Source organism: Triticum urartu, chromosome 3A (assembly GCF_056163025.1).
Source record: "Triticum urartu cultivar PI428250 chromosome 3A, HENAU_Tu73, whole genome shotgun sequence".
Lineage (NCBI taxonomy): Eukaryota > Viridiplantae > Streptophyta > Magnoliopsida > Poales > Poaceae > Triticum > Triticum urartu.
Genome location: NC_141875.1, coordinates 557,955,776 through 557,974,306, shown reverse-complemented (window position 1 = coordinate 557,974,306; position 18,531 = coordinate 557,955,776). Strand labels below are relative to the sequence as shown.

General features: G+C 45.2%; 1 protein-coding gene across 3 annotated transcripts; it reads left to right on the top strand.

Moving 5' to 3' along the window:
* Positions 1–2,595: 2,595 nt before the first annotated feature.
* LOC125545062 (uncharacterized) lies at positions 2,596–5,823 on the top strand. 3 transcript variants are annotated; one of them, XR_015619387.1, is made up of 3 exons: positions 2,596–4,056; positions 5,262–5,414; positions 5,489–5,823. XR_015619387.1 is itself a non-coding variant. In XM_087547716.1 (2 exons), exon 1 carries the CDS (start codon positions 2,668–2,670, stop codon positions 4,045–4,047), a length of 1,380 nt encoding a protein of 459 aa, XP_087403842.1. In that variant the 5' UTR covers positions 2,596–2,667; the 3' UTR covers positions 4,048–4,056; positions 5,489–5,821. The 3 variants fall into 3 exon arrangements, 2 of the variants coding, with proteins under 2 accessions (XP_087403842.1, XP_087403841.1); XM_087547716.1 differs by lacking the exon at positions 5,262–5,414 and having other exon boundaries at positions 5,489–5,821; XM_087547715.1 differs by lacking the exon at positions 5,489–5,823 and having other exon boundaries at positions 5,262–5,446.
* The last annotated feature ends 12,708 nt before the right edge of the window (positions 5,824–18,531 follow it).

The following is an 18,531-nucleotide window of genomic DNA, read 5'->3' as shown; positions in this document are numbered from 1 at the left end:
GCCACATAACGAGAAACTCTAACCTCATCATCCCAAGAAGACGGTAGGAATCTACACCGAAGTTTTGTCGACTACGTCCAGGTAGACGAAAAGACAAACTCGAAGATAATTTTAGATCAGTTTGTAGTACATCCACTCCCCACAACATACTTCATTTCCAAATTGGAGAAAACAATGCAATCCTCTTGGGCTCCTGAATCTTAAGAAAATCTAGCAAGATATCTACCAATCCAATAGAATTTTTCAAAGGAAATATGCATTCATAAGCAAATTCATTACAGTTTTGCTAAAGCACATCTAGATATTCTCTAAGTATTGCACATCTAAGTCTCATATCCTTGATTTTACGCGGAGATTTGTGCAAACATTTTCTTTCCTCTTTTTTCTTTTCCTTCCTAGTTTGATTGAGCCACTTAGATGTGCAATAACTAAGGCATATCTAGATGTGTCCTAGACAAACCCTTTTACATACGTTACACACTTGCTGACATGGGCAGATGTGATTGGGACCTAGGGGTGAAGTGGGCCACTCCATAAAATTCAGGGGGCGTTTTTGTATTAAGTTGGAAGGAGTCCATTGGAGCTCCGTGTATGTAGCATTTTTGCAAAAGACAACCTCCTGTTAGTTGCTCTCCCATTTGCCCGCTAAAAGCAAGAGGACAAATAAGAGGGGCGTGAGCCGAAATCACTAATTAAGGAGCACTCTTTGCAAATGTTACTCCCATATTTTCAGGCTGCGACAAGTGGCACACTGTATGTGCACCAGTTGTCGCAAAATGACATTTTTCTCTTTTTTCTTAGATCCATTTATTAAAAAAGATCTATCTTTTAAATCGTGCCTCCAAATCTCGAACCGTTTTCACCGTTGGATTCCTCGTGCCGAGATTTTCAAAACTAGATCCCATGTTGATAGGTTTTGACGATTTTTTTTCAAAAAAAACTAGACGTAAAAACCAAACCGGGAGCATATTTTTTTTCTTTCCGAAAAAGGCACGACTGTACCTCTCGCGGAAGCAAATCATAGTAAACCCGTGCCTCTCGTGGAAGAAAAAAACAGTTTTTTTTTTATTTCTGAGTGTCACGGTCCGCGAAAGCAAATCCGTGCCTCCCGCGGAAGCAAAATCGTACCTCTCTCAGAAGGAAAAACACACATTCTTTTCCCTTTCCGAGAGGCATGGTCGTGCCTCTCGCGGAAGCAAAAAACAAAACATTTTTTTTCGCTTCCAAGAGGCACGGCCACGGAAGCAAGTCCATGCCTTTCGCGAAAGCAAAAAATAAAAATAAAATTCTGTTTTCGAGAGGCACGGTCGTGCCTCTCGTGGAAGTAAAAAAATACATGTTTTTTCACGCAATTATTTTCGATTTTTTTCTCAAATGTTAAGAAAGACCGATGAAAAACCAAAAGGCCAACCCCCCATAAAAAACCATTTAAAAAGCCGAATATGCGTGTGAAAAAATAAAAACAAATCCGGAGGGGACGCCCAGAGCGCGACATGTGGCGGCGGCTGGCGCGCTCTCTGCCCACCCCAAATGGGCGATTCCTATTTGACGCTGTAGTCGCCCATTATTACTGTTTTTTTGTAAACGGGCAGCCACTAACCCGCTTGTGCATTGTTTCTTTGGTTTTCTCTTTTATTTGTTTGTCAGATTGTTTTGTTCTTTCTCTACTTTTTTGTTTTTTCTTTTTTTGTTGAATGCGCTGCTTTTTAGTTTGTGAACTTTTCTTCAAAACTGATATTTTTTTTAAATACAATGAACTTTTTCAAATCAAATGAGCTTTTTTTCAAACTCGATGTTTTCTTTTCTAAATCAGTGATTTTTTTATAAAAAATTGATGAACTTCCTTTCAAAAATCGATGAACTTTTTGCAAATCCGATGAATTTTTTCCAAATTGATATTTTTTTAAATTCGATGATCTTTAAAAAAATTGGCGATGTTTTTTCAAAATCGATGAACTTTCTCAAAATTTGTGAACTTTTTTGAAATTTAGTGAACTTTTTTCACTAAAGAAAATAGACATTATCCAAAATGTTTTCAAATAACTCAAAAAATCTCAGTTGTATAGTAAATGGCTGAGTAATAAATAGCGCGGCTGCAATAGTTTTAATACAATTCGTGCTGTTTTTGTTCACTAGCATTCTGAAGGTCTAGTGGTTAAGCTAAGCAATTACAAGGATGTGTGGTGCGAGATTGAATCCCCATACTGCCATATTTTTGGCGTGGTTTTTATGTTAACGTATCTATTTTTGGGCCGAGCTTAAAATAACCCACAGAAGGCCTGCTGTAGGCGCCATTTCCAGGTTCGGGCGCCTGCGCCGTATAGGACCTCCCCCCAAATGACCCCTTGGAGGCTCCGGAAGAAGCGCCGTATCGTATTAACGGGCCGGTCCACCCACGCAAGCGATTGAGCAAGGCCGGCCGTAGGCGATAGCTGGATATGTCTCGCTATAAGCGACTTATAGCCGCGCCCATTTTGCCGGGGTGGGTCGGTCGACCGAGACATTTTGGGCATCCGAGGCTTTCTTTGGCTGGGCTGGGCTGGGAGACGGTTAACGGGCTAACATTTTGACGGCCTAATTAAGAAGCATTGCATCGATGAGCTGGGAAACCCCTCCTTCGCCCACTCCACTCCTCTCGCCCCATTCCCCACCATCCGCCGCCCACCCATGTCCTCCCTCGCGGCCGCCGCCGCCGCCGCCGTCGCCGCCGCCTCCACCTGGGTAAAAAGCCTCTCCCGCATCGTCTCCCCCTCCACGCCAGCCGTAAAACCACCCAAGCGCAATCCCAAGACCAAGCGCGCGCCGCCCGCCGCCGATGCTGACTCCATCGCGAATCAGAAGCTCCCGAAGCCCCTAGGCGCACATCCCGCCGGCGAAGCTGAGTCCGGCGCGGGCCACGAGCTAGGGAAGCCCCTTAGCGGTGTCGTCAAGGCCCTCATCAGGGAGCGGGACCCTGATAAGCTGGTCTCCAAGTTCGTCGAAGCCTCGTCCGCATCGTCGCGCTTCCGCGACGGGCAGCGCGCGTACGATGTAGCGGTGAGCCGCCTCACTTCCTTGGGCCGCAAAGACGGCATCGAGGCCATCATCGACGCGCAGAAGCCCTTCCTCGAGACCTCGAGCGAGGGATTTGCCGCGCACCTCATCCGCCTCTACGGCAGTGCCTCCATGCCATCCCACGCGGTCGCAACCTTCCATCAACTCCCCGCGCGGCATAAGTCTACGAGGACATTCAACGCCGTCCTTGCCGCGTACGCCGAAGCCGGAGATGTTGGCGCGCTCACTGCTGCATTCCAGGAGATCCCAGCCACACACCCCTCCATTGTGCCCGACCTATACTCTTACAACGCGCTCATCCGCACATTGTGCCAGAAGTCCAACCTCTCAGCCGCTCTTTATGCTGTCCATCTCATGAAGAAGCACGGTGTTTCACCTGACATTATTACTTTCAACTCGCTCTTGGATGGGTTTCACAACAGTGGCCGTAATGATGAAGCCGAGGCAGTATGGGAAATGATTAAGGAGAGGAATTTGGAGCCAGACGCAAAGTGCTACAATGCAAAGCTGCGGGGTTTGGTTGCACAAGGTAGGATTGATGATGCAGCTGCTGTGCTTGAGAGGTTGGAGAAGGACGGGCCAAAACCCAATATAGTATCCTACAATCAGTTGATTCTAGGATATTGCAAAGCTGGGAGGTTCCAGGAGGCCAAGAAGGTGTATGATAATTTGATGAAGAACGAGTGTGTCCCAAATAAGGGGACATATGAGACTCTCGTGCCACACCTTGTGCAGGCTGGAGAGCTGGATTGTGCACTGAGGTACTGTTATGAAATCTTTGCTAGTAAAAAGTGCTGTGGAGTCGAGTGTGGTGTGCTGCAGGATGTAGTGAATGCATTGGTAAATGCATCGAGGGTGAAGGAGGCTATCGAGCTTGTTGAGCTCGGGCGGAAGTCCAACTATCATCGGAAGTACTATCATCTGAAACTGATGAGGAAGAATCAATATCAGAAGAAAAGGAGTGTGAAAGTGGAAGACGGGACTGAAAAATAAAATTCATAGGTCAGGCTTTTACTGATGTAAGCCAAATTTCAGCATGACCTGTTCTACTCTATTTCTTCTGTTGGCATGATAGAACAAAAAAAAATGCAAGTTAAAGTAGTGGTTGAACTAGTTTAATAAGGTATTGGTTAAGCTTGCCCTATGTGGTAATACTTATTGAAAATCTTTTTGCCCATTTTAGAAGAGATCCACAGGAAGTCTTTATTCTTATCTGCAATGTCTTGCTTGTGCTTATATTCCTCGTTGCATCAAACTAGATTATCCTAGCTAATCAAGTTCATGAGCCACGCGGTTAGCTTCATGCGCACAATGCACAAAAGAGACCCTCCCAAAACTCCCTACAAACATCAAAACAGTCGATAATCAGTGCCGCAATAGACGGGGAGCCATATCCATTGTTCATACATTCCACCAGTTGCAAGTAGTCCGATTGGACAATAAGGTGGTGAATTCTGAGGCCCCGAGCAAGCACAAGGCCTCGTTTCAACGCCAGAGTCTCAGCAGTGTGAGCATCCACCGTAGGACCGAGGAAAAAATTCTCGGCCACCACTAGCACACTGGCAGCATCGCGGACAATATCACTGCTGGTGCTGGACCCCTCTTCATGGATGAAAGAAGCATTACACCCATTAACTGCGACTTGTTTGGCGAGCAAAGAGCTATGCCACGTGTCCCTGACAGAAAAAAGAGAAAAACGCGCCGGGAAAAAAAGGAAGCGCTCATTGTCTATCCTGTTGCCCCACGCGTCGTATGCCCATTCGCTGTTGGTCAACAGAGAGAGAGAGGGAGGGAGGGAGGGGAGGGAGGGAGGGTATCCTTTTCTTGTTCTCACACGCATCCTCCACCTAGGGTTGCCGCTGCTACCGCCGCCGGCTCCTCTGGCACCGGCCACCGGAAAAAGTCGTCCTCATGAGACCCGCTTCGCGGATGCTGTTGCTCCTTGCAAGGCATGGCGCTGCTACTCCCCTACGGCCCCTCACCCCCTCCCCCCCACCCACACATACACACACACCCATCGACCCCGCTGCTGCTCCTTCCAGCCAACCCAGGCTCCTCCTCTACAACCCGAAGTGGCACTCACTCCAACTCTGCAAGTATATTCTTATATTCTTGTGTGTTGGTGATGATACAATCTGTGGATTTGTGTGTTGGTGATGACTGTCTATGGATTTGTAAACTTTTATGTGATGATAATGATTGACCAGATATCAGCATTGGCTGTATGGAAATAGGAGGATCTGCTTCTCTAGACATGGGTAGTTGTTGTCAGCGAGGGAGGCCGTGGCCCTCCCCTGCTCGTCGATGAGCAGAAGAAAACCACTTCCTGATTCCCCCTTCCCATGGAGGATCGTGACTAGGTTCTGTTTAATTTCACCTCGCCTCGTTTTGTAGCCTGCTTGTACACAAACGTACTGATGTGTGTCTTCCTCAGGATGCTTTGGGTTTGTGCGTGTGCTAGCGCTGATCAGTGGTTGTTGATTTCTCCAATGAGGTCGCCTTTGTCTCTATTTCCGGTGATCCGGCTCTCGAATTCTGTTCAGATATGGTGGTTCATCCTCTGCGCCTGTCCTTGTACAATATTTCTGGTATGGTGTTATTTTGTTGGCTTCATTTGCTTGTGCTCCCTTGTTGCCTGCGTGTAATGGTGACACGGTGCCTTAGCTTTAACTGACTAGCTAAGTCAGTTAGTAAATCGGACAGATCTTCTATTGAGTAATATGTACTTGTCCCTTCAGATGTATGGCACACATTTTATTTCAAAAGCAGAATTGATTGATTGAAGAGCTACAGACTATCTTAGTTTTGTATGTGTTTTCAACGTTGAAAATAGTGTGTCTAGGGCACATCTAGATGTGCTCTAGTTATTGCACATCTAAGTGAGTGAGTCAAGCATAAAGAGGAAAAGAAAATAGAAAAGGGAAATATCTACACGAATCTCAACGTAAGACCAATGACATAAGACTTAGATGTGCAATACTTGTGGCACATCTAGATGTGCTTTAGCAAAACTGTGTAAAATCCTCCGGTGTGTCTAGCAAAGCTCTTATCTTTTGCGGGGGACCTTCAACGATCATCTTTTGTTCCCTTACAACAAGTCAAGTAATGTGATCAACCATCGCCACAGGTCACGCGTTGGGCGCCCCCTATGAATTACTTTTCAATTATCTTTAAGCGTTTTGGGGTTTAGATGGATTTTTGGGTTTTTTTTCCTTTTTAGTTTTCGTCAGGTTTTCCCCAGGTTCTCGAGAGAAAAATCATGAAATTTTTTCTGTGTGAAAAAATTGTACTTCCACGAGAAGCATCGATTTTCTTTTCATGGAGACATAAATTTGCTTTTGTGAGATATACAGTTGTGCCTCTCAAAAAGAAAAAATAATCATGATTTTTTTGGCTTTTTTTCTTCCACAAGAAGCATGGATTTTCTTATCATGGAGCACAAATTTGCTGCCACGAGAAGCACAATTGTGCCTTTAAGGGACGCACGGTTGTGTTTCTCGTGGAAGACATGCACAAATTTGCTTCCGTGAAAACAGATTTGCTTCCACGAGAAGCACAACTATGCCTCTCGAAAATGGGGAAATTGTGAAATTTTTTTTTGCGTGTTTTTCTTCTGCTTCTGTAAGAAGCACAATTGTGCCTCTGAAAAAGACAAAAAATTCATGAACTTTTTTGTTCAGCATGAATTTTTTGCTTCCATGAGAAGCATAGACACAACTTTGCTTCCACGAGAACCACAACTGTGCCTCTCGAAAAGACAAAAAGTGGGGGAAAAAGTCGTGCTTCTGGCTCCGGTATTTCTTCCTTTTTTCAAACTTCTCATGGAAAAGAGTTCAGCAAAACCTATTACACATAGGAACTAGTTTCAAAGATCTCGACACAAGAAATTCAAGCTGAAAACGGTTTGGGATTTAGACGCAAGGTTCAAGATATAAAATATTTTAAATAAAAAATTTATGAAAAACCTCACAGGATGAGACAAGTGGTGCACATGCAGTGCGCCACTTATCAGCACGTGAGAAGGTGGGAGACATTTGCAACGGGTAACCCTTAACTCCTGATTTCATGCAAATGGACGCGGCTATGCGTCGCTTATAGCAAGACGTATAAAGCTGTCGCATACAGCCTCACTTTGATCATTTGTGTGGGTGGACCGGCCCATTAGTGAGATACAGCTGCTCGCTCACGTCCCTCCGGTCGATAAATTGCACTTTCAGAAAGCAAGGAGAAGGCTTATGTCTCGACAAAGAAAGCTATGTGAATGATCATTGTCAAGACAAATACCAACACAATACAAACATAATAATTTGCATACAGTTGCCGAAGAATATCCTTCAAATAGTTCGATTAACACGCATCCGAGTATGGACAAGAACAAGTATGGACAAGAACATGAATGTCCAAGTGTTTCCCTGATTTTGACTCTTGTGGCTGGCCGGATAACGTGTTTTACTGAAGGAAATATGCCCTAGAGGTAAAAATAAAGTTGTTATTTATATTTCCTTATATCATGATAAATGTTTATTATTCATGTTAGAATTGTATTAATCAGAAACTTAGTACATGTGTGAATACATAGACAAACAGAGTGCCACTAGTTTGCCTCTACTTGACTGGCTCATTGAATCAATGATGGTTATGCTTCCTAACCATAGACATGATTTTTTATTTGATTAACGGGATCACATCATTAGTGAATGATGTGATTGACTTGACCCATCCGTTAGCTTAGCACGATAATCATTTAGTTTGTTGCTATTGCTTTCTCCATAACTTATACATGTTCCTATAACTATGAGATCATGCAACTTTCGAATACCGGATGAACACTTTGTGTGCTACCAAATGTCACAACGTAACTGAGTGATTATAAAGGTGCTCTACAGGTGTCTCCGGTGATGTTTGTTGAGTTGGCATAGATCGAGATTAGGATTTGTCACTCCAATTGTCGGAGAGGTATCTCTGGGCCCTCTCGGTAATGCACATCACTGTAAGCCTTGCAAGCAATGTGACTAATGAGTTAGTTGCGGGATAATGCATTACGGAATGAGTAAGAGACTTGCCGGTAACGAGATTGAACTAGGTTAAGATACTGACGATCGAATCTTGGGCAAGTAACATACCGATGATAAAGGGAACAACATATATCGTTATGCGGTATGACCGATAAAGATCTTCGTAGAATATGTAGGAACCAATATGAGCATCCAGGTTCCGCTATTGGTTATTGACCGGAGACGTGTCTCGGTCATGTCTACATAGTTCTCGAACCCGTAGGGTCCGCACGCTTAACGTTCGGTGACGATCGGTATTATGAGTTTATGTATTTTGATGTACCGAAGGTGAGTCCCGGATATGATCATGGACATGACTAGGAGTCTCGAAATGTTCGAGACATAAAGATCGATATATTGGACGACTATATTTGGACATCGGAATGGTTCCGGATGAGATCAGGCATATACCGGAGTACCGGGAGGTTACCGGACCCCCCCCCCGAGAGGTATATGGGCCTTATTGGGCCTTAGTGGGAGAGAGGGGAAAGGAGCAAAGGAAGGGGCGCCCCTCCCCCCAAGCCCAATCCGAATTGGGAGGCCCCCCTTTCCTTCCTCCTTCCCCCCCCTTCCTTCCACTCCTAGTCCAACTAGGGAAGGGGACTCCCCTTGGGGCGCGCCTAGGAGGCCGGCCCCCTCCCCCTCCTCCACTCCTGTATATACGGGGGAAGGGGCACCCCATAGACACACAAGTTGATCATTGATCTTTTAGCCATGTGCGATGCCCCCCTCCATCATAATCCACCTCGGTTATATCGTAGCGATGCTTAGGCGAAGCCCTATTTAGATAGCAACATCATCACCGTCATCACGCCGTCGTGCTGACGAAGCTCTACTGAATCGTGAGTTCATGGGACGTCACCGAGCCGAACGTGTGCAGATCGCGGAGGTGCCATACCTTCGGTGCTAGATCGGTCGATCGTAAAGACGTACGACTACATCAACCGCGTTGTCATAACGCTTTCGCTTACGGTCTACGAGGGTACGTAGACAACACTCTTCCCTCTCATTGCTATGCATCACCATGATCTTGCGTGTGCATAGGAAAATTTTGAAATTACTACGTTCCCCAACAGTGGCATCCGAGCTAGGTTTATGCGTAGATGTTATATGCACGAGTAGAACACAAAGGAGTTGTGGGAGTGGGTATAAACATATTGCTTTCCATCACTAGTTGATTCTTGATTCGGCGGTATTGTTGGATGAAGCGGCCCAGACCGACATTACGCATATGCTTACGCGAGACTGGTTCTACCGACGTGTTTTGCACACAGGTGGTTGGTGGGTGTCAGTTTCTCCAACTTTAGTTGAATCGGATTCAATGAACAGGGTTCTTTCTGAAGATCAAAAAGCAATCACTATACCGCGTTGTGGTTTTTGATGCGTAGGTAAGAACGGTTCTTGCTCAGCCCGTAGCAGCCACGTAAAACTTGCAACTACAAACTAGAGGACGTCTAACTTATTTTTGTCGGGCATGTTGTGATGTGATATGGTCAAGACATGATGCTAAATTTTATTGTATGAGATGATCATGTTTTGTAACAGAGTTATCGGCAACTGGCAGGAGCCATATGGTTGCCGCTTTATTGTATGAAATGCAATCGCCATGTAATTGCTTTACTTTATCACTAAGTGGTAGCGATAGTCGTAGAAGCAATAGTTGGCGAGACAACAACGATGCTTCGATGGAGATCAAGGTGTTAAGCCGGTGACGATGGTAATCATGACGGTGCTTTGAAGATGGAGATCAAAGGCACAAGATGATGATGGCCATATCATATCACTCATATTGATTGCATGTGATGTTTACCTTTATGCATCTTATTTTGCTTAGTTCGGCGGTAGCATTATAAGATGATCTCTCATTAAATTTCAAGGTATAAGTGTTCTCCCTGAGTATGCACCGTTGCTACAGTTCGTCGTGTCGAGACACCACGTGATGATCGGGTGTGATAAGCTCTACGTTCACATACAATGGGTGCAAGCCAGTTTTGCACATGCGGAATACTCGGGTTAAACTTGACGAGCCTAGCATATGCAGATATGGCCTCGGAACACTGAGACTGAAAGGTCGAGCGTGAATCATATAGTAAATATGATCAACATAGTGATGTTCACCATTGAAAACTACTCGATCTCACGTGATGATCGGACATGGTTTAGTTGATATGGATCACATGATCACTTAGATGATTAGAGAGATATCTATCTAAGTGGGAGTTCTTAAGTAATTTGATTAATTGAACTTTAATTTATCATGAACTTAGTACCTGATAGTATTTTGCATGTCTATGTTGTTGTAGATAGACGGCCCGTGCTATTGTTCCGTTGAATTTTAATGCGTTCCTAGAGAAAGCTATGGTAGCAACTACACAGACTGGGTCTGTAACTTGAGGATTATCCTCATTGCTGCACAGAAGAATTACGTCCTGGAAGCACCGCTAGGTGACAAACCCGCTGCAGGAGCAATGCCAGATGTTGTGGACACCTAGAAGAGCAAAGTTGATGACTACTCAATAGTTCAGTGTGCCATGCTTTACGGCTTAGAACCGAGACTTCAACGACGTTTTGAACGTCATGGAGCATATGAGATGTTCCAGGAGTTGAAGTTAATATTTCAAGCAAATACCCGGATTGAGAGATATGAAGTCTCCAATAAGTTCTACAGCTGCAAGATGGAGGAGAATAGTTCTGTCAGTGAACATATACTCAAAATGTCTGGGTACCACAACCACTTGACTCAACTGGGAGTTAATCTTCCTGATGATAGTGTCATTGACATAGTTCTTCAACCACTGCCACCAAGCTACAAGAGCTCTGTGATGAACTATAATATGCAAGGGATGGATAAGACGATTCCTGAGCTCTTCGCAATACTAAAGGCTGTGGAGGTAGAAATCAAGAAGGAGCATCAAGTGTTGATGGTCAACAAGACCATCAGTTTCAAGAAAAAGGGTAAATGGGAGAAGGGGAACTTCAAGAAGAACAACAAGCCAGTTGTTGCTCAAGTGAAGAAACCCAAGTCTGGACCTAATCCTGAAGAAACCCAAGTCTGGACCTAAGCCTGAGACTGAGTGCTTCTACTACAAAGGAACTGGTCACTGGAAGCAGAACTGCCCCAAGTATTTGGCAGAGAAAAAGGATGGCAAAGTGAAAGGTATATTTGATATACATGTTATTGATGTGTACCTTACTAATGCTCGCAATAGTGCCTGGGTATTTGATACTGGTTCAGCTGCTAACATTTGCAACTCGAAACAGGGGCTATGGATTAAGCGAAGATTGGCTAAGAACGAGGTGACGATGCGCGTGGGAAATGGTTCCAAAGTCGATGTGGTCGTCATCGGCACACTACCTCTACATCTACCTTAGGGATTAGTTTTAGACCTAAATAATCGTTATTTGGTGCCAGCGTTGAGCATGAACATTATATCTGGATCTTGTTTGATGCGAGACGATTATTCATTTAAATCAGAGAATAATGGTTGTTTTATTTATATGAGTAATATCTTTTAGGGTCTTTTACATCTGTGTCCCTAACTCGAACCAACTACTCAGATTTGCCCCGAATTTCGAAGTCTGCTCAAATTTGCCTCTCTACCGTTAGGTGCCATTATAGAAATGCCCTTCCGTGCATTTTCCGTCCGGTCAAAGGTCTTTGACCGCTATCTGACCGTTTCTTTGACATTTTTGCCCCTGTGTCCATGTGCCACTTACTGGTGGGTCCCACTCTCAAAAAATAAAATGAAAAACACTTTCTCTCACCCCCACTCTCTCAGACACACTTACATGTGGGCCCCCTCATTCATAGAAAAAAGAAAAAGGAAACCCTATCTCTCTCACCTCTCTCTCTCCCCCCTGCCGAACGACGGGCCGACGGCCACTACCTCTCAACTCCGGCGAGAGTACTGAACGGCCACCGCCTCTGTCACTGGCCTCCCCTGAAGCCGTAGTCCTCTGTAGCTCATGCTCTCTCCGTCGCCCGCCCTCGTTCCACTCCCGCCCTCTCACGCAAGCACGCCAGTGAGTGCCCTGTCGCCGGCGTCAGTCAAGGATGTGGCCAACGGCAACTTGAAGCGCCGCTACCTCGCCAGGAAGCTCATATGCCATGACCTTGTCCAACCAGCTGACGATTTTGACCAGAGATGTCCAGCACAGAGCGCCACAATGCATCTTCCCCGCCTCTGAGCTCGGACCGCCGCCTTCGATTCGACTCCTTTGAAGCATGTCGGCTGATCCCGACGGCTCCTATGGCATCCTTATGCACCACAGAAGACTTGGGAGTCCTCCATAGCAAGCTCCATGACCTCGGTTTGTCTTCCCCATGAGCTCCGAGCTCTTCCATGGCCGCCATCGTCGAAGTCACCGCTTCGGTCACCCCCGAGCCCCAGCGGCGTCGCCGTCGTGCTCCAAGTGTGCTCCATATTGTCACACAAACTGTTCCCCTCTCTCTACCCCTCACATGGTTGCTGCCCCACTTGCGTCGCCCGGAGCCCCCGCGGGAATGGTCGCCGCCGTTTGCTCCGGGGACCATATGGTCCGACGACCACATCCCTGGATGCGGTAGAGCCACGCCTATAGCCTCGTTCCCTCGGCCGTCCTCCTCGCAGCATCCCGGCGTGCCTCCGCCGCGGGATTTGGTCGCCGCCGGCCACCGTTGACCCAATCCACAGTTAAGAATTAATTAAAGCACTAATTAAAACAAAATATTTCTGGAAAATACTAATAAGGCAATGACATGTGGTCCCAATATCTGTTTGAAAAGTCCTTTTTTCCTTTTCTTTTTTTAGACTGGCCCCACATGTAAGTGTGTGTGTGAGAGAGAGAGGGTGAGAGAAAGTGTTTTTCATTTTATTTTTTGAGAGTGGGACCCACTGGTAAGTGGCACATGGACACAGGGGCAAAAATGTCAAAGAAACGGCTAGATAGCGGTCAAAGCTCTTTAACCAGACGGTAACGGCACAGAAGGGCATTTCTGTAAGGACACCTAACGGCGGGGGGGGGGGGCATTTTTGAGCAGGCTTTCGAATTAGGGGTATATCTGATTAGGTGGTTCGAGTTAGGGACAGAAATGCAAATGGCCCTATCTTTTATGGTCATGCACCCTTGATGAGTGGTCTATTTTTACTAAATCTTGATAGTAGTGATACACATGTTCATAGTATTGAAGCCAAAATATGCAGAGTTGATAATGATAGTGCAACTTATTTGTGGCACTGTCGTTTATGTCATATTGGTGTAAAGTGCATGAAGAAACTCTATTCTGATGGACTTCTGGAATCACTTGATTATGAATCATTTGGTACTTGTGAATCATGCCTCATGGGCAAGATAACTAAAACTCCGTTCTTGGGACAATGGAGCGAGCAAAAAATTTATTGGAAATCATACATACTGATGTATGTGGTCCAATGAACATTGAAGCTCGCGGAGGATGTCGTTATTTTCCCACCTTCACAGATGATTTGAGCAGATATGGGTATATCTACTTAATGAAACATAAGTCTGAAACATTTGAAAAGTTCAAAAAAATTTAGAGTGAAGTAGAAAATCATCGTAACAAGAAAATCAAGTTTCTGCGATCTGATCGTGGAGGTGAATATTTGAGTTATGAGTTTGGACTTCATTTCAAATAATGCGGAATAGTATCAAAACTCACGCCACCTGGAACACCACAATGTAATGGTGTGTCCGAACATCGTAACCGCACTTTAATAGATATGGTGCAATCTATGATGTCTCTCACTGATTTACCGCTATCGTTTTGGGATTATGCTTTAGAGACGGCTGCATTCACGTTAAATAGGGCACCATCTAAATCCGTCGAGACGACATCTTATGAGCTGTGGTTTGGCAAGAAACCCAAATTGTTGTTTCTTAAAGTTTGGGGCTGCGATGCTTATGTGAAAAAGCTTCAACCTGATAAGCTCGAATCCAAATCGGAGAAATGTATCTTCATAGGATACCCAAAGGAGACTGTTGGGTACACCTTCTATCACAAGATCCGAAGGCAAGATATTCGTTGCTAAGAATGGATCCTTTTTAGAGAAGGGGTTTCTCTCGAAAGAAGTGAGTGGGAGGAAAGTAGAACTTCACGAGGTAATTGTACCTTCTCCCTTATTGGAGAGTAGTTCATCACTGAAATCAGTTCCAGTGATTCCTACACCAGTAAGTGAGGAAGCTAATGATGATGATCATGAAACTTCTGATCAAGTTACTACCGAACATCGTAGGTCAACCAGAGTAAGATCCGCACCAGAGTGGTACTATAATCCTGTTCTGGAAGTCATGTTACTTGACCCTGACGAACCTACGAGCTATGATGAAGCGATGATGAGCCCAGATTCCGCAAAATGTCTTAAGGCCATAAAATCTGAGATGGGATCCATGTATGAGAACAAAGTACGGACTTTGGTTGACTTGCCAATGATCGTCAGGCCATAGAGAATAAATGGATCTTCAAGAAGAAGACTGACGCTGACGGTAATATTACTGTCTACAAAGTTTGACTTGTTGCAAAAGGTTTTTGACAAGTTCAAGGAGTTGACTATGATGAGACCTTCTCACCCACAGCGATGCTTAAGTCCGTCCGAATCATGTTAGCAATTGCCGCATTTTATGATTATGAAATTTGGCAAATGGATGTCAAAACGACATTCCTTAATGGATATCTTAAAGAAGAGTTGTATATGATGCAACTAGAAGGTTTTGTCGATCCAAAAGGTGCTAACAAAGTGTGCACGCTCCAGCGATCCATTTATGGACTGGTGCAAGCCTCTCGGAGTTGGAATATATGCTTTGATAGTGTGATCAAAGCATATGGTTTTATACAAACTTTTGGAGAAGCATGTATTTACAAGAAAGTGAGTGGGAGCTCCATAGAATTTCTGATATTATATGTAGATGACATATTGTTGATCGGAAATGATACTGAATTTCTGAATAGCATAAAAGGATACTTGAATAAGAATTTTTCAATGGAAGACCTCGGTGAAGCTGCTTATATATTGGGCATCAAGATCTATAGAGATAGATCAAGACGCTTAATTGGACTTTCACAAAGCACATACCTTGATACAGTTTTGAGGAAGTTCAAAATGGATCAAGAAAAGAAAGGGTTCTTGCCTGTATTACAAGGTGTGAAGTTGAGTCACACTCAATGCCCGACCACTGCAGAAGATAGAGAGAAAATGAAAGGTATTCCCTATGCTTCAGCCATAGACTCTATCTTGTATGCAATGTTATGTACCAGACCTGATGTGTGTGAATACATAGAGAAACAGAGTGTCCCTAGTATGCCTCTACTTGACAAGCTCGTTAATCAAAGATGGTTAAGTTTCCTAGCCATGGACATGTGTTGTCATTTGATGAACGGGATCACATCATTAGAGAATGATGTGATGGACAAGACCCACCCGTTAGCTTAGCAAAATGATCGTTCAGTTTTATTGCTACTGCTTTCTTCATGACTTATACATGCTCCTCTGACTATGAGATTATGCAACTCCCGAATACCGTAGGAACACCTTGTGTGCTATCAAACGTCACAACGTAACTGGGTGATTATAAAGATGCTCTACAGGTGTCTCCGATGGTGTTTGTTGAGTTGGCATAGATCGAGATTAGGATTTGTCACTCCGTCTATCGGAGAGGTGTCTCTGGGCCCTCTCGGTAATGTACATCACTATGAGCCTTGCAAGCAATGTGTCTAATGAGTTAGTTGTGGGATGATGCATTACGGAACGAGTAAAGAGACTTTCTGATGACGAGATTGAACTAGGTATGATGATACCGACGATCGAATCTCGGGCAAGTAACATACCGATGATAAAGGGAACAACGTATGTTGTTATGCGGTTTGACCGATAAAGATCTTTGTAGAATATGTAGGAGCCAATATGAGCATCCAGGTTCCGCTGTTGGTTATTGACCGGAGATGTGTCTCGGTCATGTCTACATAGTTCTCGAACCCGTAGGGTCCGCACGCTTAATGTTCGATGACGATTTGTATTATGAGTTATGTGATTTGATGTACCGAAGGTTGTTCGGAGTCCCGGATGAGATCACAGACATGACGAGGAGTCTCGAAATGGTAGAGACGTAAAGATCGATATATTGGAAGGCTATATTCGGACATCGGAAAGGTTCCGAGTGATTTGGGTATTTTTTGGAGTACTGGAGAGTTACGGGAATTCACCAGGGAAGTAATGGGCCTTAATGGGCCATACGGGAAAGGAGAGAAGGGCCTCAAGGGGTGGCTACGCGCCCCCCCCCATGGGCTGGTCCGAATTGGACTAGGGAGGGGGCGGCGCCCCCCTCTTTCCTTCTCTCCCTCTTCCCCTTCCTTATTCTCCTTCTCCAACTAGGGAAGGGGGGAAACCTACTCCTACTAGGAGTAGGAATCCCCCTTGGGGCGTGCCATAGAGAGGGCCGACCTCCCCTCCTCCACTCCTTTATATACGGGGGAGGGAGTGTTGGGGAACGTAGTAATTTCAAAAAAATTCCTACGCACACGCAAGATCATGGTGATGCATAGCAACGAGAGGGGAGAGTGTTGTCTACGTACCCTCGTAGACCGGCAACGGAAGCATTGACACAACGTAGAGGAAGTAGTCGTACGTCTTCCCGATCCGACCGATCCAAGTACCGAACGTACGGCACCTCCGAGTTCTGCACACGTTCAACTCGGTGACGTCCCTCGAGCTCCGATCCAGCAAAGTGTTGAGGGAGAGTTTCATCAGCACGACGGCGTGATGACGGTGATGATGTTCTACCGACGCAGGGCTTCGCCTAAGCACCGCTACGATATGACCGAGGTGGAATATGGTGGAAGGGGGCACCGCACACGGCTAAGGAACGATCACGAAGATCAACTTGTGTGTCATGGGGTGCCCCCTTGCCCCTGTATATAAAGGAGGGAGAGGGGGAGGTGCGGCCGGCCCAAGGGGTGTGCCTGGAGGAGTCCTACTCCCACCAGGAGTAGGACTCCCCCCTCTTGCCTTGTTGGAAAAGGAAGGGGGAAGGGAGAAAGAGGAAAGGGGGGCGCCGCCCCCCCCTTCCTTGTCCTATTCGGACTAGGGGGGGAGGGGGCGCGCGGCCTGCCCTGGCCGGCCCTTCTCTTCTCTCTTAGGGCCCATGTAGGCCCAATAACCCCGGGGGGGTTCCGGTAACCCCCCGGTACTCTGGTAAAATCCCGATTTCACCCGGAACGTTTCCGATATCCAAATGTAGGCTTCCAATATATCAATCTTTATGTCTCGACCATTTCGAGACTCCTCATCATGTCCGTGATCACATCCGGGACACCTAACAACCTTCGATACATCAAAACACAAAAACCCTAATTATGATCGTCACCGAACTTTAAGCGTGCGGACCCTACGGGTTCGAGAACTATGTAGACATGACCGAGACACGTCTTCGGTCAATAACCAATAGCGGAACCTGGATGCTCATATTGGCTCCTACGTATTCTACGAAGATCTTTATCGGTCAGACCACATAACAATATACGTTGTTCCCTTTGTCATCGGTATGTTACTTGCCCGAGATTCGATCGTCGGTATCTCAATACCTAGTTCAATATCGTTACCGGCAAGTCTCTTTACTCATTCCATAATACATCATCCCGCAACTAACTTATTAGTTGCAATGCTTGCAAGGCTTGAATGATGTGCATTTCCGAGAGGGCCCAGAGATACCTCTCCGACAATCGGAGTGACAAATCCTAATCTCGAAATACGCTAACCCAACAAATACCTTCGGAGACACCTGTAGAGCACCTTTGTAATCACCCAGTTACGTTGTGACGTTTGGTAGCACACAAAGTGTTCCTCTGGTAAACAGGAGTTGCATAATCTCATAGTCATAGGAACATATATAAGTTATGAAGAAAGAAATAGAAACAAACTAAACGATCAAGTGATAAGCTAATGGAATGGGTCAAGTCAATCACATCATTCTCCTAGTGATGTGATCCCGTTAACCAAATAACAACTCATGTCTATGGTTAGGAAACATAACCATCTTTGATCAACGAGCTAGTCAAGTAGAGGCATACTAGTGACACTCTGTTTGTCTATGTATTCACACATGCATTATGTTTCCGGTTAATACAATTCTAGCATGAATAATAAACATTTATCATGATACAAGGAAATAAATAATAACTTTATTATTGCCTCTAGGGCATATTTCCTTCAGTCTCCCACTTGCACTAGAGTCAATAATCTAGATTACACAGTAATGATTCTAACACCCATGGCGCCTTGGTGCTGATCATGTTTTGCTCGTGGAAGAGGCTTAGTCAGCGGGTCTGCAACATTCAGATCCGTATGTATCTTGCAAATTTCTATGTCTCCCACTTGGACTAAATCCCGAATGGAATTGAAGCGTCTCTTGATGTGCTTGGTTCTCTTGTGAA